The sequence below is a fragment of the Salmo salar genome, chromosome ssa05 (assembly GCF_905237065.1).
Source record: "Salmo salar chromosome ssa05, Ssal_v3.1, whole genome shotgun sequence".
Classification (NCBI taxonomy): domain Eukaryota; kingdom Metazoa; phylum Chordata; class Actinopteri; order Salmoniformes; family Salmonidae; genus Salmo; species Salmo salar.
In genome coordinates, this window is record NC_059446.1 from 26,805,680 (window position 1) to 26,833,048 (window position 27,369).

The window sequence follows — 27,369 nt, forward strand, 5'->3', positions numbered from 1 at the left end:
AGGACAGTAGCAGGTGATCCTATGAGCTGAAGATAACAGTATGCCAGTGGAAGGGAGAACAGTAGCAGGTGATCCTATGAGCTGAAGATAACAGTATGCCAGTGGGAGGACAGTAGCAGGTGATCCTATGAGCTGAAGATAACAGTATGCCAGTGGAAGGGAGAACAGTAGCAGGTGATCCTATGAGCTGAAGATAACAGTATGCCAGTGGAAGGGAGAACAGTAGCAGGTGATCCTATGAGCTGAAGATAACAGTATGCCAGTGGAAGGGAGAACAGTAGCAGGTGATCCTATGAGCTGAAGATAACAGTATGCCAGTGGAAGGGAGGACAGTAGCAGGTGATCCTATGAGCTGAAGATAACAGTATACCAGTGGAAGGGAGAACAGTAGCAGGTGATCCTATGAGCTGAAGATAACAGTATACCAGTGGAAGGGAGGACAGTAGCAGGTGATCCTATGAGCTGAAGATAACAGTATGCCAGTGGAAGGGAGGACAGTAGCAGGTGACCCTATGAGCTGAAGATAACAGTATGGCAGTGGAAGGGAGGACAGTAGCAGGTGATCCTATGAGCTGAAGATAACAGTATACCAGTGGAAGGGAGAACAGTAGCAGGTGATCCTATGAGCTGAAGATAACAGTATGGCAGTGGAAGGGAGAACAGTAGCAGGAGACCCAACTGTGGTTTGTGACTACTATGATTTGCCATTGTAGACAATTCTATTGCAGTAATTTCGTTACCAATTTGGTAACAGAATTAAGTGTTAATCACGTAATAATTCATAAACAAAGTTGATATCAGTAACACACTATAACTAATTGGTAGGTCTACCTATACTTGTTACTTCTGTGAACTTTCATCATGCTCCCCCCTCATGAGGGAGCGAAATGAGAAAATATCTTAAAGATATGTGGGTTTTTGGTAACAGAATTACAAGGCACAAGGCAATGTTTCTTAAACTTACAGAAGGTAAATAATTTATCCCAAACTAAAAATGTGTTATTATTAATTGGCAGGGGTCTTTACCTCGTCACTATTGTGTTTTTATGTATTTCTAATACCTTTTTCCAGGTAGATGTTGTCCAATACCCCTTTACATCTGTTTGACCAGAATTCAAAGACTTTGCTTATTCCACATATTTTACGATGGAAAATATAGACTCTTGGCTTTCATTTTTTTATTTGTATTTGTATGGATCCCCATTAGCTGCTGCCTCCTGGAGTCCAGAAAAATGAAGGCAGTTATATCAAACTTTTAAAACATTACAATACATTTCACAACAGATTTCACAACACATTAAGTGTATGCTCTCAGGCCACAATCTAGTATCACGTCTACAACACAAAATCCATGTGTACGTGTGTGTGTGTGTGTGTGTGTGTGTGTGTGTGTGTGTGTGTGTGTGTGTGTGTGTGTGTGTGTGTGTGTGTGTGTGTGTGTATAGTGCGTATGTTGTTTGACTATTTGACATGCTCCTATGAACTTCACATGGGTCCTTTTTCATGGAAATGCACATATGCAAACAGGCTATAGGCTACAGGTGTGCAATACACCAACAATAAATACTGGCTATATGACAATAATAAGATCCAATTCAATTGTTGGAAGCATCAAAAGTTTTTATTTTTTATATAAGTCTACTTTTTGCTCGGAGCACCTGGTTGCATATTTAGGCATGCAAGTAAATGTGACTGGATGTTGTAGAATAAACATGAACATGTAACAAAACAAACACTTTCAAAGGTAGTGATGGCAAACTGATAATATGTCTTGCATTATACTCTGACACAAATTAGCATGTGGTCCTTTCTATCTTAATTAAACACAATGCCAACAGGGATGCAAGTTCTTTGGGGGGAAAAACGGTATACCTCAATCAACTACTGTTATAGAAAAAAATACAACTTACTTTGTGTTTGTGTGTGTGTGTGTGTGTGTGTGTGTGTGTGTGTGTGTGTGTGTGTGTGTGTGTGTGTGTGTGTGTGTGTGTGTGTGCGCGTATGTGTGTGTGTGCCTCTCTGTTGATTGTGACAAGGGTAATTAGCTATCTCTCTCCTCTTCGTGGCGTGAGTGTCCAAATCCTGTTGCATTTTCAACATCACTTCGATTACAAAAGTGCTTTGATCAAGTTTGAAAAGTAATTTCCTATAATCACCACCTTTATCACCTTCATTTGTACTTCTAAAGTTCTTGTTTTCTTGTTTCTCCTAACATCTTCAAATGTTTAGCTAGACAAAAGGTTAGCTAGAGGTACTTAAAGGGGCAATCTGCAGTTGCTACATCCATTTTCTGGACTTATAAATGAATGATATGTACTCATTGATTCTATAACTTATAAAGGCCTCATGAGCTTAGTTCAACTGTCGTACCCCATCAGAACCCAAAATAAAAGCTTGTTTTACGTCAATGTTTGTAAACAAAGTAAATGTAAACAAACACTCTATAGCCTCAAAACTTGGTTAAAACGTACATTATAATATCATGGATGGCCACTCCTTGAATCCATAGCTCTGTCTATGAATTTGAGAGTGGTTACATTTCTCCAGCCCCATCCCTCAGCTTTCCACCAAAACATGGGCGGGGGTGCACTTTTTTATTGCTTAAATTACTGATTGACGCTTTAACTGACCCAACTAATATGAACCATATTTTTTCCCTCTCTCAGACTCTCCCTGCCCAGGCTTGGTGGAAGGACATCCAGGCTGCCAGCTAAGGTGTGTGGGCTCTGGTTGGATACTGCCCTGAGACTGAACCCCTATTTACTGATGGTGAGTAATGATTTCTCTTTCAGGCAGAGATTCCAGGGACTGGAAGTGGAATCGAGGGAAGGTGTGTCTCCACTCGCCCACGACTTCAGAAGTCAGTGTCTCAACTCTCAAGGTAATATATCACTGCCAAGTCAGTGCCCACCCAGCAAACCAGGGAACATTCCCAGAACATTAGCCAAGATGATCAATAAATTCAAATTAGGGTTATTTTTTAAATTAAATTTATTTATTTAACTAGGCAAGCCAGTTACGAACAAATTCTTATTTACAATGACGGCCTACCCCAGCCAAACCCAGACAACACTAAGCCAATTGTGCACCACCCTCTGGGACTCCCAATCACAGCCAGTTGTGATACAGCCTGGAATCAAACAAGGGTCTGTAGTGACACCTCTAGCACTGAGATGCAGTGCCTTAGACCGCTGCGCCACTTGGGAGCTTCTATCTAACATCAGGATGATAACATCCCCCCCAAAGTTCAAAGAATGTTTTTTATAAAATAATATAAAAATGAAATATCCTTGGAATGTCTGTAATAACCACCACAGAACATTCCCCAAAAGGTATCATAGGTTTCCAGGTAATGTAATGACACAATGTGTCAGTAATGTAATACCATCAAAAGTAAGTTGGTTCTGTGAAAGTTCCCACAACATTCGTTAGGTTGAGGCAAATGCTCTCGTTACACAAAAACTGTCCAGCTGTACTGATGATTAGAGAATGTTTGTACAAAACATTTGCCTGATGTTACAAGAACGTTCCAAGAACCCATTTAATCTGTTCTTAAAGGTTCAAAGTCCTAAATAACTGTTGTCTCCATATTAGGTTAGTTTTAGTTGTGTTGATGTTGCTGATGCTTTGGTAACCCTTTCTGTGATCTGTCTAAGTGTAATGCATTATGAATGGCATTTAAAGTGCCATTATTTTGGCCCTTAGTGCTAGTCCTACTAAGGATTACTTTAACATATGAAGGCTTATTAAAACAGGCATGATAAACGCATACTGACTAAATGTATTAATTAAGCTTCACAAACAGGTGACATTATGCATTATAAGGCTAACTACACTGAAAAAACTATAAATGCAAAATGTAAAGTTCTGGTCCCATGTTTCATGAGCTGAAAGAAAAGATCCCAGAAATGTTCCATATGCACAAAAAGCTTATTTCTCTCAAATGGTGTGAACAAATATGTTAACATCCCTGTTAAGAAGCATTTTACCCTTTGTCAAGATAATCCATCCACCTGACAGGTGTGGCTTATCAACAAGCTGATCAAACAGTATGATCATTACACAGGTACACCTTGTGCTGGGTACAATAAAAGGCCACTCTAAAATGTGTCATTTTGTCACACAACACAATGCCACAGATGTCTCAAGTTTTGAGGGAGTGTGCAATTGGCATGCTGACTGCAGGAATGTCCACCAGAGCTATTGCCAGAGAATTGAACGTTAATTTCTCTATCATAAGCCGACTCGTTTTAGAGAATTTGGCAGTGTGTCCAACCGGCCTCACAACCGCAGACCATGTGTAACCACTCCAGCCCAGGACCTCCACATCCGGCTTCTACACCTGCGGGATCGTCTGGGGGGGCTGGCTCCCAATTAGGTGGGCCTATGCCCTCCCAGGCCCACCTACAGTATAGCTGCACCCCTGCCCAGTCATGTGAAATCCATATATTAGGGCCTAATTAATTGTTTTTATTGACTGATTTCTTGATATGAACTGTAACTCAGCAAAATCTTTGAAATTGTTGCATATTGCGTTTATATTTTTGTTCAGTGTAAAGGAGCTTATGACTCCTTGTAACAGACAATACAAATGAATAAGAGCAGATGAATGCACTAATAATAATACATTGCACACAAAGGCTGGATAGGAGTTTTTTAAATATTCAGACAAGGACAAAGGTGTCCCATTGTCAGATAATTTTACCAAGGCATCACACTGAGAGCTTTGTGTTGGTGTCAAGAGGTCGAGTAGAGAGGTCATCTAACATCACTCTGATTCTTCTTACACAACCCTCTTAGAACCATAAGTGCCAACCAAGTCTGAGTGCGGGGCCCGGGGTCCCATGCGCCAAGGCCTAGTAATTCAGCCTGTCACAGTGGTTGTAGCCGAGGTTGACAATGCAATCTGGAGCTCTGCAGAACACTTTCATGGATAATAGAATGTGAAACTCCAGTCACAAAATCACATCTGTGGTATTGCTTCCACACCCCATTAGAGTACCATCATAATCCTTTTCAAAATAAGAGACACATAAGACTGGATGTATTTGCCCATTCAATGTCTGAAATAATCATGCTTAGTTCTCATGCACATATTGACATTTACATATTTCCCCTGTTTTCTCCAATACCATATTTCACATATAAATGTATGACAATTTGATAAATCGATGCAATTTCAGCAATATCTGGGTGAGATGTGTCTTCTGTGCACAGATGTGCCATGATACACACAAGCCCGTTGGGAGAATGTTTTATGGAATGTTTCCACTTATTCCAACCATAAATCATGCTGTAACTTCATTTGGCAGTGGCAATGACATGGTTGACATATGGGGCTGGATGACTATCCGTGTGCATCATGTTTGATTATGTTAATGTGCATGTGACACATAGCTATTTTGGCTTGAATGTTGATCATGCTTGGTGACTTAAAATAAAATGATATTTGAATATGCCTATACACATACTTAGCCTGGAATTCAAAGATAATTGTTCAGTTTCACTATTGTTTCAAGAAGGATAGGGTTCCTGGTTTACCATATCAATTTATTGAGATGTAGTCAGCTCAATTTCCATTGAAAAGGTTCTGTGTTTGGTAGAATAACTTGAAGGAATATGCTTTTACAACACTGTTCAGTTTAGAAAAAAATGTGGTACAATTTGATAATGTGCGTATTGATGAGCAAAATATGAATAATTTCCCGAAAACATAGATTATTGTATTAGTATGTATTTGTAATACCTCCTCTGTTAATGGTGACTTACTTGCATGATGATTTGCAGGACTTGACTGACTAATTTCAGTGATGCAAAATTCTGAACAGTAGGAAGGGGGACATTCGATATCCCCCCAACCCCAATTCATTTCAAGTCAAGGACATTTATATCCAGCGAATGGAATCAGACGAGGCAGATTGTCTGTCTCCACTCTCGCTCTGGAGGAGCTTTCTGCGGGGCTTTTGATTGGTTCGTCCTGTGATTGTATGTAAATCGGATCGGGACGCAGCCAGTAGGTGAGGTTGGAGCTGGTGGCTGGTGCCTCAGTGGCACAGGAGACAAGAGAGTGAGTTTAGACCGCTGCTTCTAACGGAGCTGTCTACTCCTCCGGTGGTGCTGTGCTGAAGATCAGGGATTCGCTCTTTATACAAAATGGTTGATGGTATTCGAAAAGGATTTACAGACTACCCGTTTATAAACTTATTCTAAGGTCTATTGTGTGGATTTCTAGTTACAAACGGTGGATTTCATCTGACCCATTTGACATATAGTTGTGAACTACAGTTTCTTTTTCTAATCTCGTGCGGATTATCCTTCTGGATGGTTTGCGTCTGGACATACAGGTAAAACACAATAGACATGGATATTTCTAGTGTTTCTTCTGCTAAAAACAAATGAAAAATGTGAAATGTGAATATAAATATACAACATAGTCCACTGAAAGTGCACCTTACATAAAAGTGTGTTTCATTTATCCTCGAACTGCAATGTAATCGACATCAAGGGCAAACCCCTCCGTAAAACTATTTCCCCATTACCTGAAACCTGTCCTCTTATTTAAATACAATATTCTAAGAATATATGTATCGGGTTTGGGATTTAGTTTACTTACCACAGGTCTTGATAAACTCATCTATGCCGTCTGAACTGGAGGCAATAGGCTACAGTTCAGTTGATGGCAATGAAGTTGTGAGTTGAGTATGCATGGTTTACTCTGTTAGTGCGCTATAGGCTACTCCGCTACTGTAGCCTGCTAGAATTCCGTGAGGGGTAGCCTAGTTCTGAAACAAAGTCAATATTTTGGGGAATGTCAGGGACGCTCCATGCCAGTGCTTCGTGCGTTTAATTTCGCTGCATAGTATTAGCGTGTTATTTTTTTCTTTAGCACACTAATCCTTGAGTGACACCGTTAGCGGCTGAGGGATTATACTCGAGTTTTATTTTCATCCTCTCTCTCGCTGCGCGTGACTCATTTAGCTATAGGCATAGTCTTGTATGAGACCGTGATGGCCATTCATTCTATATGTTTGATTCCCCCCTCTGAATTGTTGTACTGTATTTTAGTCTTTAAATCCGACTGGATAGTGCTTCTCGGTTTGAATAAACTCTTAAGTATTTCATTGTTTTATTCCAATGACCTCTTTGTTGTTTAAATGGGTTGATTGGAGAAAATCTACCCAATGTGTTTTTGGATTGTCTGTCTCTGACAGGCCTATAATGACCCTCTACTTCTCTCTGCCCCTTGCCATCCAAACTGGAAGGTAACAGTCATTAGAAACTCATTAGAAACTCCCAGACTATTAATGAAAGGGTAGTGCTTTTTGAATTAGGGATGCATAGGCCATCTCCCCAAACTTTCCAGATATATTTCAACCTTCTTTGCCATTTCACTACACAGCTCAACCTCTCATGTCAGGTACAGCCATTGCATTTAAAGAAAGCCTGCAGAGCCACATTGATTCAAGTTCGTTAGAAGGCTAAGAATATGGAGTTGCATTTAAAGAAAGCCGGCAGAGCCACATTGATTCAAATTCATTAAAAGGCTATGAATATGGAGAAGATGCTTTTAACAGTCATTCAACCAGTAACACTATTAATATTCAAGCATCGCCCATGCTGTTCACTCACTCTATCGATCAGCTGTTTCTAATTGTGAGCTTCCATTTAATGGGTTTGTGCCAACAGACAGACTCATAAACAGACAGACAGACAGACAGACAGACAGACAGACAGACAGACAGACAGACAGACAGACAGACAGACAGACAGACAGACAGACAACTCTTACCCTACGAGGTCCGGAACCTGCCGGTTTTCTGTTCTATCTAATAATTAATTGCACCCACCTGGTGTACCAGGTCTAAGTCAGTCCCTGATTAGAGGGGAATAATGAAAAAACCCAATGGAACTGGCTTCTAGGTCCAGAGTTGAGTTTGAGGGCTTTATACTTTCATCAACTAGTTTCTATCAGTGTCTTTTGAAGTTGTGGATGGCCTGTAGTGGGATGAATGTTACATGAGTGATGATGAGGCAAGTGACCTATAACAACTCTCTTTACATAAACAGGTATGTAGGTATACAAGCATGCATGATACAACATTTCACACATCCACTCACACACACACACACACACACACACACACACACACACACACACACACACACACACACACACACACACACACACACACACACACACACACACACACACATACACACACACACACACACAGAATAGCACCTCATAATCAGCACATGTTGACGTAATAATGTTGTTGGAATACCAAACATAATACATTCCTCTGTAGACAGGCATTGATGAAACAGCAGGAATTAATGTGCGCTCTGCCTCTCGTTACAATGACTTGGCAATTACCCTGGGGACAAAACCAACGCGTGCACATTCGCTACTCAAAGTGGCATATTTCTTTCCCGAAAGGAAATCATCAGGAATCTCAGCCTGTATTCATGAAGCGTCTAGGACTTCTGATCTAGGATCAGGTCCCCGCAGTTTAATCATTGCTATCTAAAAAAGCAAAACTGATCCCAGATTAGTACTGCTTTTCTGATATTCCTGAATTTCGTCCCTAGTCAGGGTAGTGGTGGTAGTGTTGGTATGGATGGTAGTGGAAAGCCATGCTTCTATTGCTCTTGTAAAGCAAAGTCATTTCACTTTCATTTCATTGTCTATTTCTTCAGTTCTTTTCTCAGCTTTAGTATAGAGATAATGACAAGGTATTTTCTTGTATCTAGACTACTGGTAGTGATGGTGGTGATGGTCGTGATAGTAGTGGTGGTAGGGATGCTAGTGATGGTGCTGATGGTGGTTATGGTAGTGATGGTTGTGGTGATAGTGATGGTCAGGATGGTAGTGGTGGAAGTAATGGCAGTGATGGTAGTGATGGTAGTGGTGGTAGGGATGGTGGTGATGGTGGTCATGGTGGTGATGGAAGTGGTGGTAGGGATGGTAGTGATGGTATTGGTGGTAGTGATGGTGGGGATGGTGGTGATGGTATTGATTGTAGGGATGGTGGTGATGGTAGGGATGGTTGTGATGGTGGTGATGGTAGTGGTGGTAGTGATGGTATTAATGGTTGTGGTGGTAGTGATGGTCATGGTGGTGATTGTAGTTATGGTAGTGATGGTGGTGATGGTAGTGATGGTAGTGGTGAAAGGGATATTAGGGATGGTGGTGATGGTGGTCATGGTGGTGATGGAAGTGGTGGTGGGGATGGTGGTGATGGTAGCGATTGTGGTGATGGTTGTGATGGTGGTGATGGTTGTGATGGCAGTAATGGTAATGAGGGTAGTGATAGTAGTGATGGTTGTGATGGTTGTGATGGTAGTGGTGGTAGGGATGGTAGTGATGGTTGTGATGGTAGTGGTGGTAGTGTTGGTATGGATGGTGGTGGAAAGCCATGCTTCTATTGCCCTTGTAAAGCAAAGTCATTTCACTTTCATTTCATTGTCTATTTCTTCAGTTCTTTTCTCGGCTTTAGTATAGAGATAATGTCAAGGTATTTTCTTGTATCTAGACTACTGGTAGTGATGGTGGTGATGGTGGTGATGGTAGTGATGGTAGTGGGGGTAGGGATGGAAGTGATAGTGGTGCTGATGGTGGTAATGGTAGCGATGGTAGTGGTTTTAGTGATGGTAGGGATGGTGGTGATGGTAGTGATGGTTGTTGTGGTAATGATGGTCAGGATGGTAGTGGTGGAAGTAATGGCAGGGATGGGAGTGATGGTAGTGGTGGTAGTGATGGTGGGGATTCTGGTGATTGTAGTGATGGTTGTGATGGAATTGATGGTAGTGATGGTGGTGATGGTAGGGATGATTGCGATGATACTGACAGTTTGAATGGTATTGGTGGTAGTGATGGTGGTGATGGTAGTGGTGGTAGTGATGGTAGGGATGGTTTTGATGGTGGTGATGGTAGGAATGGTTGTGATGGTAGAGATGGTGGTGCGTAGTGATGGTAGTAATGGTAATAAGGGTAGTGATGGTGGTGATGGTGGTGATGGTAGGGATGGTTGTGATGGTAGAGATGGGGGTGTGTAGTGATGGTGGTGATGGTAGTAATGGTAATGAGGGTAGTGATGGTAGTGATGGTGGTGATGGTTGTGGTGGTAGTGGTAGTGGTGGTAGGGACGGTAGGGATGGTGGTGATGGTAGTGGTGGTAGTTGTAGGGATGGTGGTGATAGTAGTCATGGTAGGGATAGGAGTGATGGTTGTTTTAGGGATGGTGGTGATTGTAGTTATGGTAGGGATGTTGGTAATGGTAGTTGTGGTAGTGATGGTAGGGATGGATGTGATGGTAGTGATGGCAGGGATGGTAGTGGTGGTAGGGATGTTGGTGATGGTAGTGAAAGTAGTTGTGGTAGTGATGGTAGTGATGGTAGTGCTTGTGGAGATGGTAGGGATGTTAGTGGTGGATGTGATGGTGGTGATTGTAGTGATGGTAGTGATGGTGGTGATGGTAGGGATGGTACTGATGGTAGTGATAATTAGGGATTTGGTGATGGTAAGGATGGTGGTGATGGTAGTGATGGTTGTGATGGTAGTGATGGTAGGGATGGCAGTGATGGTGGTGATGGTATTGATTGTGGGATGGTAGTGATGGTAGGGATGGTGGTGGTGATGGTAGTGGTGGTAGTGATGGTGGTGATGGTAGTGGTGGTAGTAATGGTAGGGATGGTAGTTATGTTATTGATGGTAGTGGTGGTAGTGGTAGTGGTGTTGATAGTGATGGTAGTGGTGGTAGTGGTGGTAGTTGTGGTAGTGATGGTGGTGATGGTGCTGATGGTAGGGATGGCAGTGATGGTGATGATAGTAGGGTTTGTGTTGATGGTAGGGATGGTTGTTATGTTATTGATGGTAGGGGTGGTAGTGGTAGTCGTGTTGATAGTGATGGTAGTGGTGGTAGTTGTGGTAGTGATGGTGGTGATGGTAGGGATGGCAGTGATGGTGGTGATAGTAGGGATTGTGTTGATGGTAGGGATGGTTGTTATGTTATTGATGGTAGTGATGTTTGTGATGCTAGTGATGATGGTGATGATAGGGATGGTAGTGATGGTAGTGATTGTGGAGATGGTAGGTATGTTATTGGTGGAATTAATGGTGGGGATGGTAGTGATGGTAGGGGTGGTAGGGGTGGTACGGGTGCTAGGGGTGGTAGGGATTGTAGTGATGCTAGTGGTAGGGATGGTGATGCTAATGGTGGTAGTGATGGTAGGGATGGTGGTGATGGTAGTGAGGGTAGTGGTGGTAGTTGTGGTAGTGATTGTGGAGATGGTAGGGATGTTATTGGTGAAAGTGATGGTAGGGGTGCTAGGGGTGGTAGGGATTGTAGTGATGCTAGTGGTAGGGATGGAGATGATGGTAGTCAATGGTAGGAATGTTTGAGTGGTAGTTGTTGTAGGGATGGTAGTGATGGTTATGACGGTAGTGATGCTAGTGATGGTATTGTTGGCATGTATGGTAGTGGTTGTAGGGATGGTAGGGATGGTGGTGATGGTAGTGATGGTAGGAGAAGTAGGGATGGTAGGGGGCAAAGGGGATGAAATTACGAATAGAATACCACAGCGAGGGAGTAAATGTTTTGCAAAAACTTGTATCATACTACTCTACCCTGATCCTCAATGCTTAAACTGGGTCTGGGAAACCGGACCAAAGTGTTTAGGGTGAGGGATTAGTGGTCAGTTAGGGACTTAACTTACTGTAACATTTGCCTGACAGTGTGTTGGAATAGGGGTTATTTATGGCTATAGCCTGGCAAAGTCACTATTTGATGGGCTATGAGAAATACACCACGTATACCCCTTCAAATTAGTGGATTCGGCTATTTCTGCCACACCAGTTGCTGACAGGTGTATGAATTTGAGCACACAGTCATGAAATCTCCATAGACAAACATTGGCAGTAGAATGTCCTAACTGAAGAGCTCAATGACTTTCAACATGGCACCATCATCGGATGCCACCTTTCCAATAAGTCAGTTTGTCGAATTTCTGCCCTGCTAGAGCTGCCCCGGGCAACTACAAGTGCTGTTATTGTGAAGTGGAAACGTCCAGGAGCAACAACGGCTCAGCCGCAAAGTGGAGACTGCCGAGTGCTGAAGCGTGTAGTGCGTACAAATCGTCTGTCCTCGGTTGCAACACTCACTACTGAGTTCCAAACTGCTTCTGGAAGCAATGTCAGCGCAAGAACGGTTCGTCGGGGGCTTCATGAAACGGGTTTCCATGGCCAAGCAGCCGCAAACAAGCCTTAAATCACCATGCGCAACGCCAAGCATTGGCTGGAGTGGTGTAAAGCTTGCTGCCATTGGACTCTGGAGCAGTGGAAACGCGTTATCTGGAGTAATGAATCACGCTTCACCATCTGCATTTGGCGGTTGCCAGGCGAACGCTACCTGCCCAAACGCATAGTGCCAACTGTAAAGATTGGTGGAGGAGGAATAATGGTCTGGGACTGTTTTTCGTGGTTCGGTCTAGGCGCCTTAGGTCCTGCGAAGGGAAATCTTAACGCTACAGCATACAAAGACATTCTGGATGATTTTGTGGGTCCAATGTTGTGGAAACAGTTTGGGGAAGGCTCTTTCCTGTTTCAGAATGACAATGCCCCCATGCACAAAGCCAGGTCCATATAGAAATGGTTTGTTGAGATCGGTGTGGAAGAACTTGACTGGCCTGCACAGAGCCCTGACCTCAACCCCATCAAACACCTTTGTGATGAATTGGCCTAATTGCCCAACATTAGTGCCTGACTTCACTAATTCTCTTGTGGCTGAATGGAAACAAGTCCCCACAGCAATGTTCCAACATCTAGTTGAAAGCCTTCCCAGAAGAGTGGAGGATGTTATAGCAGCGAAGGGGGAACCAACTCCATTTTAATGCCCATGATTTTGTAATGAGATGTTCAATGAGCAGGTGTCCACATACTTTTGGTCATGTAGTGTTGCTTGTTGACTTTGACTGACTTTCTCTCAATTAGGTCTATGTGGGACCGATGAATAACACAGCCTAGGAATGCTATTGTAGGACATAAAGAGAGCAGTTACAGATGAGGGTGTTTACATCTCAATGAACATGTTAGCACTTAGCTTAGTGAGTCATTCAAAAACTGTAAGAATCCAACTGTAATAGTGTGGTTCATTATTTCTTATTTTTCCTTTCAAGTTCACTTCATTGTGGCACAGCAATGCTATTTGCTCAAAGTGTGGATTTCCATCAGTGCAGTATTAATCCCAGCCATGATGTACTACTTTCATTAGTGCAACATTATCACCATTTCAGGGATCCAGTATTAATGTAAACATGTGACATGTTTATACATGGAGCTCAAGCTGTCTGCTGAGTACAGTATGCCTGTCTTTAACCCTGTGTGGGTTGATCCTTTTGGTCTTGAAGGCAGATGGTCAGGTCGCTGTTATCTAGTTCATTATCTTGTTCATTGTGATGGGGGAGGGTTAACGGGTTAACACAAGCTCAGCCCCTGTGGCTGTGTGGTAATCCTGTATGTACAGTAGGGTGTGTGTGACTGTGTGTGCTTGTGTGGTGCATATGTATGTGTTTGTGTGTGGTTATTGGGTGGAGATCAAAACACTGAATGTTGTTGTCTTTGCTGTTTGCTCTCTGGTTATTATGTAGGGGACCAGCAGGCCATTGCCATTGACCGTGCTGAGGAGTCTGACCATGCGTCACATTTTAATAGTTGCACGTGTCACGACTAGCTGCACATCACAGCACTGGCCAAGTGTGACTACATTGTTCTGGCCTTCTTTATATATCACCGTGTTTATGTAATGTTGTGTATCGTTCGTGGAAAGCCCTGCTTCTATTGTTCTTGCATAGCAAAGTAATTTCACTTTTATTTCAATGCCTAAGTATTTTCTTGTATCTACAGTACAATATATGAGCATGTATTGCTGCAACAATCCCACTGAAGGTGTGACATTCAGTCCTTTGAGACATAGATTGTTATTTTTCCCAAGGCCAGTAACTTTATCACAGGTGGTTGTCCAAAACCAGGTGAATAATGCAACACACTCTGAGGATAAATGAAGTTACATTTTAGTAAGCAATAGTTGTCACAGCTGTCGTATGAACGAGATACACACGCACAGCGTGTGTATCGTTCCACATTTAATTTAAACTGTGAAACTATGTAAGACATACAAATAAACTAATAAACAAAACAACAAACCGTGACGAAGAGGTGCAACATACACTACCTCAAAATATAATCTCCCACAAACCCAGGTGGGAAAAACAACTACTTAAATATGATCCCCAATTAGAGACAACGATGACCAGCTGCCTCTAATTGGAGATCATCCCCCCAAAAAACAACATAGAAAAACAGAAACTAGAACCACACAACATAGAACATTTTAACTAGACAAAACCCCCTGTCACGCCCTGACCTACTCTACCATAGAAAATAAAAGCTTTCTATGGTCAGGACGTGACAATAGCAAGTCATTGACCACAGTGTAAGACCAGTAAAAGTAAGCCTTGCATTCGAAATGGCTTGTAGTGCATTCATACCCAATATATTTAAGTATTATGAGACTTCTAGTACATTGAATGGTGCTTTTATCCAAATTGAATTGACGGCAATATCTCGTTGACTGCTGATAATGTTGTTGCATTCTGCTGGTGGTGCTGAGAGCTGAGAGATAATCACTGCTGACACGCTTGGTCATAGAAATTCCACATTTCATTTTCAAGTGTTTCAGGATTTCCAAGGATAATTTATCAAAGGTCACCTTTGGAGAGGAGGGCTTTGTCGCCACAGTGTGTTACTTGTAGATGTGATCTAAGCATTCATCTGTGCTGGTTTATTTTAGAACCGACTGAATACATGGAGGAAAGAGGGGAACTTGTTAATATAAGGATACTGTAATTCGCTTGGAAACAGTTATATTTGTATGTAGAATGTTTTTGTTTCGTATGTGCAGATGATAGAAGTCTGGCTTTACGGACAGACAGATTGATGGACATGCCAGTCAGGGAGACGGACAGAGCCACATGCACGCACGCACGCACGCAAGCATGCACGCACACACACACACTTCCGAAGCATTTGGACATTTCTCCTTCAGCGGACACATTTATCTTCAGTGCGGGGGAGGGGGGGATGCAATACGCAAAGCATACGTTCAAAGCTCATGTGATCACATTTTATGTGTTGTGATGATATCTGAATGAAACCAGATAACAGCCTCAGAAAAAGGATTTGGGATAACAAATAATGCTCTCACAACATGTAGACCACAAACGCACACAAAGGGCTGTCTCCTCGCTCATCTCTTGTCTGGTGGGGTACGCGTGCGCCGGCGTTATCCGCCTGCCATTTAGAAGCTGTGTTACTCATGTATTGAGTCAGGGATATTTATTGTTTGTTCGGTGTCCATTTTAGGACACCCTCAGCCTCTTGGCTCACCACTCACAATGAGGGCTGAGAGGGTGAGCGTACAACTCTGTTTCCTCCATATGCATTTGGTGGCTGTGTTTCTCACAAGGAGAGGTGAGGCTTGAGGTTGTCCTAGAATGGGCACCGTACATCTGCCCATAGGCCAGGAAAAGTCTTCTGGTTCCTCTCTTATCCTTTTAAGACGGGCACATGATTGATGCCCCATGGCTTAGGTCATGTGACCACTCATGGACATGCTGGAAGGATGCTAATAATTGCCCTGTAGGTAGAGGGATTGTCTAAGGACAGTCTATTTGTCTATGTCTATGGGGTCAATGGGACAGATCTCTCAGGGCCTTTTCATCTGAATGACTGTTACTCATGTATAGGATGATAAACCTCAGTCACATACTGATACTTTAAAGTGGTGTGGTTGTGAGAGGTGTCACTCATCTACTGTTCAGAGATCACAACAAGACGGCACATGGAAATGTTACGTTTGCGTACCGTCAGCTTAGTTTTTTAATGCAGTATGAGGAAGACAGCACAAATGACTTTATGAAGTGTCTATGCATCACAGAAGGGATTGTACCTTTAATATAACGTAACTACTGAGAGTCGTTTCATCCATTGCACCATCAAAACCTTCAGATAACTGACAATGTAAAGGCTGCAACTGGGCAGAATCCACAGTAGTTTTCAGAGCATACAACTGTAAGCTCAGCAGCGAGTCAGGCAGCGAAAGAGACACCACATAAGAGGGACACCTTTTCTACCCATACGTTCAAATAAACATCTGTTGTCATGTCGTTGAAGATTAATAGTTTCCAAGTACACATTACATGTTTTTGTCTGTGCACTCATGCTTAGAAATATTCTATCTATTTTACTACACAATGCTTTTAATTTGTGGAAATGTATTGAGATATTTGAGAGGTCCATATGTTTTCTATATGTGTAGTCAGAGGGACACGTTGGTATTGGTGTAGAGTTCCCATATAAACCATGCACATATTGCCTAGAGGCTGCAATTTTCAACACATTATCTATCTTCCAAGTATATAGTATGTGGTAATAATACTAAGTAACAATATGAGTTTTATATGTTCTGTATGTTCTGACCGAGTTAGTGTGAGGAATATGAGTTGAAGGCACATACACCACGTTGCAGGTAGGCAAAAGGCAACATTGGGTTCTGATGAGAAGTAGGTTTGAGCAGGGGCAAGTTTGGGCAACATATTCAGAAAGATTATCTCTCTTAGCCAACACGTTCAGAAAGATTATATCTCTTGGGCAACATATTGAGAAAGATTATATCTCTTGGGCAACATATTCAGAAAGATTATATCTCTTGGGCAACATATTCAGAAAGATTATATCTCTTGGGCAACATATTCAGAAAGATTATATCTCTTGGGCAACATATTGAGAAATATTATATCTCTTGGGCAACATATTCAGAAAGATGATATCTCTTGGGCAACATATTCAGAAAGATTATATCTCTTGGGCAACATATTCAGAAAGATTATATCTCTTGGGCAACATATTCAGAAAGATTATATCTCTTGGGCAACATATTCAGAAAGATTATATCTCTTGGGCAACATATTCAGAAAGATTATATCTCTTGGGCAACATATTCAGAAAGATTATATCTCTTGGGCAACATATTCAGAAAGATTATATCTCTTGGGCAACATATTGAGAAAGATTATATCTCTTGGGCAACATATTGAGAAAGATTATATCTCTTGGGCAACATATTCAGAAATATTATATATCTTAGGCAACATATTCAGAAAGATGATCTCTCTTGGGCAACATATTCGGAAAGATTCGATTCTATATTTTCTCCACAGTGGGTTTATTGTATATATTCTATATGTAGGTTGTTAGGAGAAAGAACAAGACAGCAAAATAAGCTCAACTCCTGTGAGAGTTACAGAGTTAAGAGCACAGCAGTAGTGCCGGAGGTTCAGTGCTGCTTTGAAACTGAAGGACCTCTCCCATCCCTTTATCTGCGTCAGCTACAATGTTGTCGGGCAGTGGGAGTGAGAGAAGTGCCACGATAACTCTAGGAAAGAAGACGTGGGAGAATGTTTGTGTGGCAGACACACAGAGCACAGCAGATGTTCCACTGTTCCCAGTGTGGATCTTGGAGACAAACAGCGGTAACTCCAACCCCAGAATTGATCTTTACACAGAAATACTGCTGAGCATGCTTAAAGAGATCTGCTCACCGGGGGATTGGATCTGTTTGCTGGAGTATATGGGAAAACACAAGTGGGAAGGAGTAGGAGTGTGGAGCGCTGGGATTGGGCAACTGTAGATCAATCACTTTACTAAATCATGATGTGAAGATCACTCAGTGGACTTATTTATTTCCCTGGTCAGGTCACATGGTCTGGACCAGTGGTTCCCAAACATTTTATAGTCCCGTACCCCTTCAAACATTCAACCTCCAGCTGCGTACCCCCTCTAGCGCCAGGGTCAGCGCACTCTCAAATGTTGTTTTTTACCATCATTGTAAGCCTGCCACACACACACACACACACACACACACACACACACACACACACACACACACACACACACACACACACACACACACACACACACACACACACACACACTATACAATACATTTATTAAACATAAGAATACATTTTTGTCACAACCCGGCTCATGGGAAGTGACAAAGAGCTATTAAAGGGCACAAATAATAATATAATAATAATCAATCATTTTGCTCTTTATTTAACCATCTTACATATAAAACGTTATTTGCTAATCGAAAATTGTGAATAACTCACCACAGGTTAATGAGACGAGTGTGCTTGAAAGGATGCTCTGCAATGTTGAGTTGTATTGGAGAGCGTCTCAGTCTTAAAGTGCCGACAATCCATTCTCACATAGGTACGTGGTTGCAAAGTGCATCAGTGTCTTAACAGCATGATTGCCAAGGCAGGATACTCTGAGCGCAGCCCAATCCAGAAATCTGGCAGTGGCTTCTGATTAAATTACATTTTCACAGAATCGCTTGTTGCTCTCTTGTTCAGATATCGGTAAGTGGACTGGAGGCAGGGCATGAAAGGGATAATGAATCCAGTTGTTTGTGTCATCTGTTTCGGGAAAGTACCTGCGTAATTGCGCACCCAACTCACTCAGGTGCTTCGATATATCACATTTGACATTGTCCGTAAGCATTGGTGTTCTTTTGCACACGAAAAATCATACAATGATGGAAAGACCTGTGTGTTGTCCTTGTTAATGCGGACAGAGAAGAGCTCCAACTTCTTATTTAGAGCCTCAATTTTGTCCCGCACATTGAATATAGTTGCGGAGGGTCGTTGTAATCCAAGATTCAGATCATTCAGGCAAGAAAAAACATCACCCAGATAGGCCAGTCGTGTGAGAAACTCGTCATCATGCAAGCGGTCAAACAACTAAAAATGATGGTCAGTTGTCACGCCCTGGCCAGTATAAGGGTTAATTGGTATTGTAGTTTGGTCAGGACGTGGCAGAGGGTATTCGTTTTATGGTATTCGGGGTGGTGTGTTTGTTGTAGGGGATTTGATTTGTGTATTTCCGGGGTTTTTGGGCACTGTTCCTTGTTATGTATGTCTATGATTGATCTAGCTGTTGTATATCTATGTGTGGTCAATTGGGGTTGGGACTCTCAATTGAAGGCAGGTGTTGTCATTTGCCTTTGATTGAGAGTCCCATATATTAGGGTGTGTTTGTATGTGTCTTTTGTGGGAGATTGTTGTGTGCACTGCGTTTGTTTGAGCCTGCCACACTGGTGCCGTTGTGAGTATTGTTTATTGTTTTGTTTTTCCTTCAAGTGGATACCTTACCTGTTTTTATCAGGAATAAACATGAGTGTCCACAATCCCGCTGCATTTTGGTCCTCCTTTCCTCAACACAAGGAAATACGTGACATCAGTAAAGAACTTTAAGCTCCTCTCTCATTTTTAAAAAACGTGCCAGTAATTTGCCCCTTGATAACCAGCACACTTCTGTATGTTGTAAAAGCGTTACATGGTCACTGCCCATATCATTGCATAGTGCAGAAAATATACGAGAGTTTAGGGAGCTTGCTTTAACAAAGTTAACCATTTTCACTGTCATGTCCAAAACATATTTCAAGCTATCAGACATTCCTTTGGCAGCAAGAGCCTCTCGGTGGATGCTGCAGTGCACCCAAGTGGCATAGGGAGCAACTGCTTGCACGCGCATTACCACTCCACTATGTCTCCCTGTCATGGCTTTTGCGCCATCAGTACAGATACCAACACATCTTGACCACCAACATCCATTTGATGTCACAAAGCTGTCCAGTACTTATAAAATATCCTCTCCTGTTGTCCTTGTTTCCAGTGGTTTGCAGAAGAGGATGCCTTCCTTAATTGACCCCCCATAAACGTAACGGACATATACCAGGAGCTGTGCCAGGCCCGCCACGTCTGTTGACTCATCCAGCTGTAACGCCTAGAATTCACTGGCTTGTATGCGAAGCAGTAATTGTTTCAAAACATCTCCTGCCATGTCACTGATGCATCGTGAAACAGTGTTGTGTTATGAAGGCATTGTCTGGGCCTTTCCCCCCAGCATTGTCCCAGCCATATCCACAGCAGCAGGAAGAATTAAGTCCTCCACAATAGTATGGGGCTTGCCCGTCCTAGCCACTCAGTACCTCACTATATAAGATGCTTCTAGCCCCTTCTAATTAATGGTATCTGTTGCTTTTATACATGTCTTACTACTCGAAGTCATCTTAATTCTCGCTCAAACACTCCTGTGGCTTATTTTTCAAATTGGCATGTTTTGTTTCTAAATGTCTGCACAAGAGGTTTCATCGAGTTGTGAGATAATACTTTTGCACTTAACACACTGTGGCTGAGGAAAGGCACTACTCCCAGTAAAAGTGAACCCCAAATCAATGTAGTTCTCATCATATTTGCACCACTTCGATGGTCCAGTGTCCCTGTCTGTTGTTCGGTGCTTTCCCGGGTAAGGGGGCAGTAGATCTTCGGCTGCAGCAGATTCATAACTGTCAGTGTCCATGCTAGCTGGGCTAACAACAAATGTATAATTACTGATGCTAGCATTGGATGTGCTCGTGGAAGCAGAACAACTTGTGTCGTCGACAGGTGCAGGTGTTGTACTGCTGGTAGTATAGCTGGTATGTGTCTCTATGAATGCGGGCCTTACTAAATGGACTTTGAAAATGTGAAGAATTTGTGTTTTTTTGTTAAAAAAATTATAATTTGTTTGTTTTATAAAAACAAATGTGAATCGCATTTTTATTTGGCGTACCCCCGACGGCATTGCGCATACCCATGGGGAATTCCTGGTCTCGACAATACTCTCTAGCCATCGCACAAAGAACAACACTTTCTCACCATAGCAACTCTACACATGTAGATCAACATAGAGAGATAAGCATATAGCTGACTCATAAACATGCAGTATTTTGAGTCAGGTTCACTCAACGGGCGATTTGCCAGCCCCCAAAAATGTAATTGCCTCTTAGTATGTCTATGGAAGAAAACCTCAGTCTCAAACCGCGTTAGTCAAATCATGTATATTTACGTCTCTGCCTCAACCTACAAGGTTAGAGGGTCAAATACGGTTAAACGATGTACAGGAGGTCATACAGTACAAACAAACCCCCTGCTGTAGTGAACCCCTGTGTACTGGTGCGTACATGCATGTAATAAGTAAAATCCCTCCACCTATCACAGTCCAGTCTCTCCAGTTGTCATGCAGTGCTGGTTCTATGGAGCGCAAAAACGGCTCAGATGGAGCTTTGCTGGGCACCTGTCAAAGTGGGATGTATTGTATACATTGTGAGTGCTAGGTAGTCATCATTTCAAAGTCAATGCCGAAGCTTAGACATGCTGTCTTGGATTTATAGCCACGAAACAGGCACCAAGTGCAGGCACCACTTTCAATCTCTCTCATTTTGCTCCCCACGCAAACACACACGGCTCTTAAGAGTTACGATTTGTCTCTCAAATGCAGCCTCTGATCAAATGAAAAAAGGATGTGGGTTTTACTTTAAAAGTGTTGCACTTCATTTGCCATCTTCCTGGAAGAAATCAAATGTTATGAAAATGAAGTTATCATGGAACAGCTGTAATTTCATTGACATAAAAAGAAACAGAACCAATCTTCATCAAATCTAAGCCCTATAACAAATATATTGCTTGGATCATTCTACTAATATTTTGGGACCCTGTTATTCAATCAATAATACATTTTATGTTATACATCAAACCAGTGGCGTAGAACAAGGATGATCCATACAGCCCATGCTATAATAAACTGTCATCTAACCAGCAACCACAGTATTACCATATCAGTAATGAGTTATGAGTATCAAGGGATGCAGGCTTACGCAACATAGAGGACATTGGTGGCGGATGAGGTGAGTTTGCCCCACAAGCGGTTGGAGCATCTGGAAAAAGCAGTATATAAATCCAATAATTTATTGTTATTATAAATATCCCCCCAGCACATGGCTATCCTCTACAAAAAATGACAGCATGAAAATAATATAGAGTTTTTGCTCCCTTTTCAGAATTTCTCTAGTTTTGCATATTTTTGATACTGAATGTTAGCAGATCTTCAACCAAAACCTAATATTAGATAAATGGAACCTGAGTTTACAAATAACCAAAAAAAATGATATTTATTTAATTAACAAAGTTATGCAACACCCAATTCTCCTGTGTGAAAAAGTAATTGCCCCCTTACACTCAATAACTGGTTGTGCCACCTTTAGCTGCAATGACTGCAACCAAATGCTTCCTGTAGTTGTTGATCAGTCTCTCACATCTCTGTGGAATTTTGGCCCACTCTTGAATGCAGAACTGCTTTAACTCAGTAACATTTGTGGGTTTTCAAGCTTTAACTGTTCGTTTCAAGTCCTTACATCTCAATTGGGATTAGGTCTGGACTTTGACTAGGCCATTCCAAAACTTCAAATGTGTTGCTTTTTAACCATTTTCATGTAGACTTGATTGTGTGCATTGGATAATTGTCTTGCTGCATGACCCAGCTGTGCTTCAGCTTCAGCTCACAGACGGATGGCCTGACATTCTCCTGTAGAATTCTTTGATACAGAGCATCATTCATGGTTGGTATGAGGTTCTTACTGTGGAATACAATGTTTGGTTTTCGGCAGACATAATGGGACCCATCTCGTCCATGTCTGTGACAGGAGCTATTATAAATACCACCCCACCCCAATCCACTTAACATTTAGACACCAGGGGGAAACAGTAGATTGATGACACTGGGAGATGTGCTATGGCCCAGACCTGGATTTAAATACTATTTGAACATTTTCAAATACTTTCAGTGTTTGCTTTAGTCTGCCTAATGTTCCAGTGTTTGCTTTAGTCTGCCTGATGTTCCAGTGTTTGCTTTAGTCTGCCTGATGTTCCAGTGTTTGCTTTAGTCTGCCTGATGTTCCAGTGTTTGCTTTAGTCTGCCTGATGTTCCAGTGTTTGCTTTAGTCTGCCTGATGTTCCAGTGTTTGCTTTAGTCTGCCTGGAGTTCCAGTGTTTGCTTTAGTCTGCCTGATGTTCCAGTGTTTGCTTTAGTCTGCCTGGAGTTCCAGTGTTTGCTTTAGCTTGCCTGGAGTTCCGGGGTTTGCACTTTTGCAATTATTCTATTGGTCCCATTGCACCAGACAAGCTCAGTCAAGGCCAGCTAAAGTATTTTAAATGATCTTAAATAGTATTTGAACCCAAGTCTGCTCTGTCCTCAACCAGAAAGAGTGGCATCGTCAACAAAAGGACCAGCGGGTGTCCTACCGTAGATGCAGAGGAAGCCAGCAAGTCACAAGAACACATTATGAACACTTCCTGGTCTTACAGCAGATCTTTGTAACACATTGCTTTTGTGAATTTGACCCTTGACCTATGGAAACAGCATGTGGGCACGAGCCCTGCCAGCGTTGTTTAGATATGTCTACTACTCAGAACAACAGGGGAATGGGGTCATACCCATGATGTCTGTTATACTAGGCTTGTGATGTGAGTAGGACTTTAAAGCAGCGACATTCACCAAAGTTCGGGCAGTGTTTCACTCAGTAGTACCTTTAGCTCTCATGTAGTTCTATTGAAAAAAGAGACACTGTAAAACAGTGACTGGAACACATGTTGAAGCTGTTTTATGTTAGCCTGCGTTGTCTCTTTCCGTGGTTCCAAGGAAATAGCTTTTTAAGGAAATATTTTTTTCTCCCACACATGGTGTTTGGTTTAATTGCCACCGTGCCAAGGTCAAACTTGTTTTCATACTGTGTAATGAATAATAAGAAGACAAGTGATATTCAGAATGTGACTTTATTGCTTTAGTACAGTAGATACTGTAGGAATAATTTTCTGGTGTGCCACTATATCTTCTGTAAATAGCATTTGGATGTTGCTATGTTGCAGCAACTGATGAAAATGTTTGTATTAAGCAATGTGTTCTATCTCACAGTTACTTATTTTTAACTAATGCCAATTCATCACCATCATTATCCTAATACATTGACTCTTTTGTCTTCCTTTATCTTTATTTGCCTATTTCCCTTTACTTGATTCCAAAGCAGATCTAATCTTCTTCGTTGAGTGTGAGGCACTTATTGAAAGCATTAGTTTAAACCAACGACATATTTGCAGTGCCCATTGTCTACACTAATTACAGCTTGGTTGATTTATGGTCTCAGGCCCCCAACCGATATTGAACTGCAGCCACGGTCGAAGGGGTCTGCCGAACTGCTCACTACTCTTTCTTTTTGTTTTTACAGGATCAGACCAATGAAGACACCCAGATGGTGCTTGCTGGCGTTCTTGTTGGGAATGGTCTCCCTCGGAGTGGGAGTGGGAGTGGGAGTCGTCGAGGGGAGGCCCGGCAAGGAGGAGGGATTCGTGCCGCCACCCTATCGACCTGTCGTGAGGTTCCGACACAAGGTATTGTATCATTCCTGTTCCTTTAGCCTTTCATAACAAGAGGACTCTGCAGTGTTGTGAAGATGATTACAATGGAGTTTCCCGAGAGTCAAGCTACTTTTGTTATTTCTTCAGGCTCAGGGATTTATTACTGGTGTTTTGCCAAGGAGACTTGAGCATCAAGTTAACATCAAATTTGGAAATTTATGTTGAATATATCTGATTGAAGTGAGGGGAGAAGGGGAATTTATTACAGGGGGCGTGAATACTAAAAGTGAACTGCCATTTTAGCAAAAACATCCAAGTTGAGAGTGTAATTGAAACTTTATCGACTTGACAACGCAGGCCTAGCTCTGCAAGCACAATCGGATTCCAAGTACTTCTCAAAGCACTAACAAGCTCTCTCTCCCCCACTCTATCTTTCTTACTTAAAAAGGCGAGAGCCGTGTGATTGTCATATTACATAATATATAAATGAAGTCCAGTTGGAATGCAGAGAAAACCATTTGATTGGCACGCTCTTTTGCCTGCAGGCATTTGTGTGTGGGGGTGTGGGTGTGTGTGTTTTCCCCTGTACACACACTTCTTGTAAACCCCCCGCGAGTGATAAGCATTAAAATACACACTCCTCAGTATCTGCCATCTCGAAATAGAGACATTTTGTATTATTATTGGCTTATTCATTGTGTTGGCATGCGAATAAAACACGAGAAACAATGGTAATTTTAAGCCCAGGGATCAGTGTTGATTATGACTTTGTGTGAGAGAATGAAGGAGGGGAGAGAGAGAGAGAGAGATATAGAGAGAGAGAAATAAAATCTAGAAAAGAGCTGTTAAATTCTTCAACCACCTAAAAGGAAGTGATTCCCAAACCTTCCGTAGCAAAGCCATCACCCACAGAGAGATGAACCTGGAGAAGAGTCCCCTAAGCAAGCTGGTCCTGGGGCTTTGTTCACAAACACAAACAGATCCCACAGAGCCCCAGGACAGCAACACAATTAGACCCAACCAAATCATGAGAAAACAAAAAGATAATTACTTGACACATTGGAAAGAATTAATAAAAAAACTGAGCAAACTAGAATGCTATTTGGCCCTAAACAGAGAGTACACAGTGGCAGAATACCTGACCACTTTGACTGACCCAAAATTAAGGAGCGCTTTGACTATGTACTGACTCAGTGAGCATAGTCTTGCTATTGAGAAAGGTTGCCGTAGGCAGACCTGGCTCTCAAGAGAAGACAGGCTATGTGCACTCTGCCCACAAAATAAGGTGGAAACTGAGCTGTACTTACTAACCTTCTGCCAAATGTATGACGATATTAGAGACACATATTCTTATTTACAATGACGGCCTACTCTGGCCAAACCCTAACGACGCTGGGCCAATTATGCACCGCTCTATGGGACTCCTAATCACGGCAGGTTGTGATACAGCCTGGAATTGAACCAGGGTCTGTAGTGACATCTCAAGCACTGAGATGCAGTGCCTTAGACCACTGTGCCACTCGGGAGCCCAAACAACCCATATTTATGTTGATTTATTTTCCTTTTTGTACTTTAAATGTATATAGACATAATATGACATTTGAAATGTCTATTATTTTGGAATTTGTGTGAGTGTAATATTTACTGTTCACTTTTTATTGTTTATCTATTTCACTTGCTTTGGCAATGTAAACATATGTTTCCCATGCCAATAAAGCCTCTTGGATTGAATTGAGAGAGAGCGAGATAGGGAGGGAGGGGGGAAGTAGGAGGACAGAGGGTGTTAACAGAATGTGAGACACTGCACCGCAGTTACACTGCACCAGAGGCTGGAAGTTGGCATTGTACTGAAGACAGACTCAAAGGTCATATTGACATGGGAGTTGTTAAAAAAAGGCTAATATTGGCAATGTTTTCATTAATGTGGAACATGTTGTGTTCAGCGTGGCTTAGAATTTGTTTTTATGGACGGTTCTGAACATTGCTGTGCTGCTTCTTTGAGACAAAAGGCTTATAGAAGTGATGCAAATTAATCTACATTTGCTAAATTGATTTAGACAAAGTCACACGTCTATCTTCAAGTAAGAACTGCCCCTAATCTATAGGATCAACCTTGTGACTACAGAAGAGGTATCTGTATCATAGTATCTGTCCCATAACATATCCCTTGTATGGTCAAAATAGTAATGTCTTTCAATGTCCATTCCCTTTCAAAAGAAAGCAGAGTACATTATCTTAGGTATACCACTTTAAACTGTGGGACATTGACCATATAATGACTTCATCAATCATGTTTTCAGCAGCAGGACTGAACAGCTTCTTCTCTGCAGTCCACTGCTCGCCATTCTCTTTCTCTGTCACCTGTCTGCCTTTCAGAAATAAGTTGTGTCTCATACTCAACCATTGTCTAGTTCGGTGAGTGGCACAGTATGATGCTAGGCAGTACAGACCTGGGTTCAAATACTATTTCAAATAATTTATCTTGGCTTGACTGAGCTCACCTGGCTTAACAGAACCAATAGAGAAGTTCCAAAATAGCAAACCTCCCCCACCTGGCACTCGAGGCAACTTAAAGTGAACTCTCAATATAGTTGAACGTTTTAAAATAGTATTCGAACCAAGATCTGGAAAGGAGGACTTTCTATACATTAGATACTGGCCCAATTTAATAACCTGGGTTCAACCTGGACATACAGTACAGTACACTGCATGTACACTACCGTTCAAAAGTGTGGGGTCACTTGGAAATGTCCTTGTTTTTGAAAGAAAAGCTAATTGTTTTGTCCATTAAAATAACGTCAAATTGGTCAGAAATACAGTGTAGACATTGCTAATGTTGTAAATGACTATTGTAGCTGGAAACGGCAGATTTTTTATGGAATATCTACATAGGCGGACAAAGGCCCATTATCAACAACCATCAGTCCTGTGTTGCAATGGCACGTTGTGTTAGCTAATCCAAGTTTATCATTTTAAAAGGCTAACTGATCATTAGAAAACCCTTTTGCGATTATG

At 41.9% G+C, this 27,369-nt stretch overlaps 1 protein-coding gene across 6 annotated transcripts in view; it reads left to right on the forward strand.

Annotated features, from left to right (window-relative positions):
• The first annotated feature begins 6,012 nt into the window (after positions 1-6,012).
• The window catches only part of LOC106604535 (follistatin-related protein 5), a 206,601-nt gene continuing 185,244 nt past the window's right edge, over positions 6,013-27,369 (forward strand). For 2 of the 6 annotated variants that reach the window (XM_045718023.1, XM_014199253.2), the window contains exons 1-2: positions 6,013-6,344; positions 24,225-24,387. In XM_045718023.1, coding sequence (XP_045573979.1) covers positions 6,322-6,344; positions 24,225-24,387 — 186 coding nt within the window. In that variant the 5' untranslated portion in view covers positions 6,013-6,321. The remainder of the gene's footprint in view (positions 6,345-24,224; positions 24,388-27,369) is intronic. The other 4 variants (XM_014199254.2, XM_014199250.2, XM_014199251.2 and 1 more) reach the window with 2 other exon arrangements.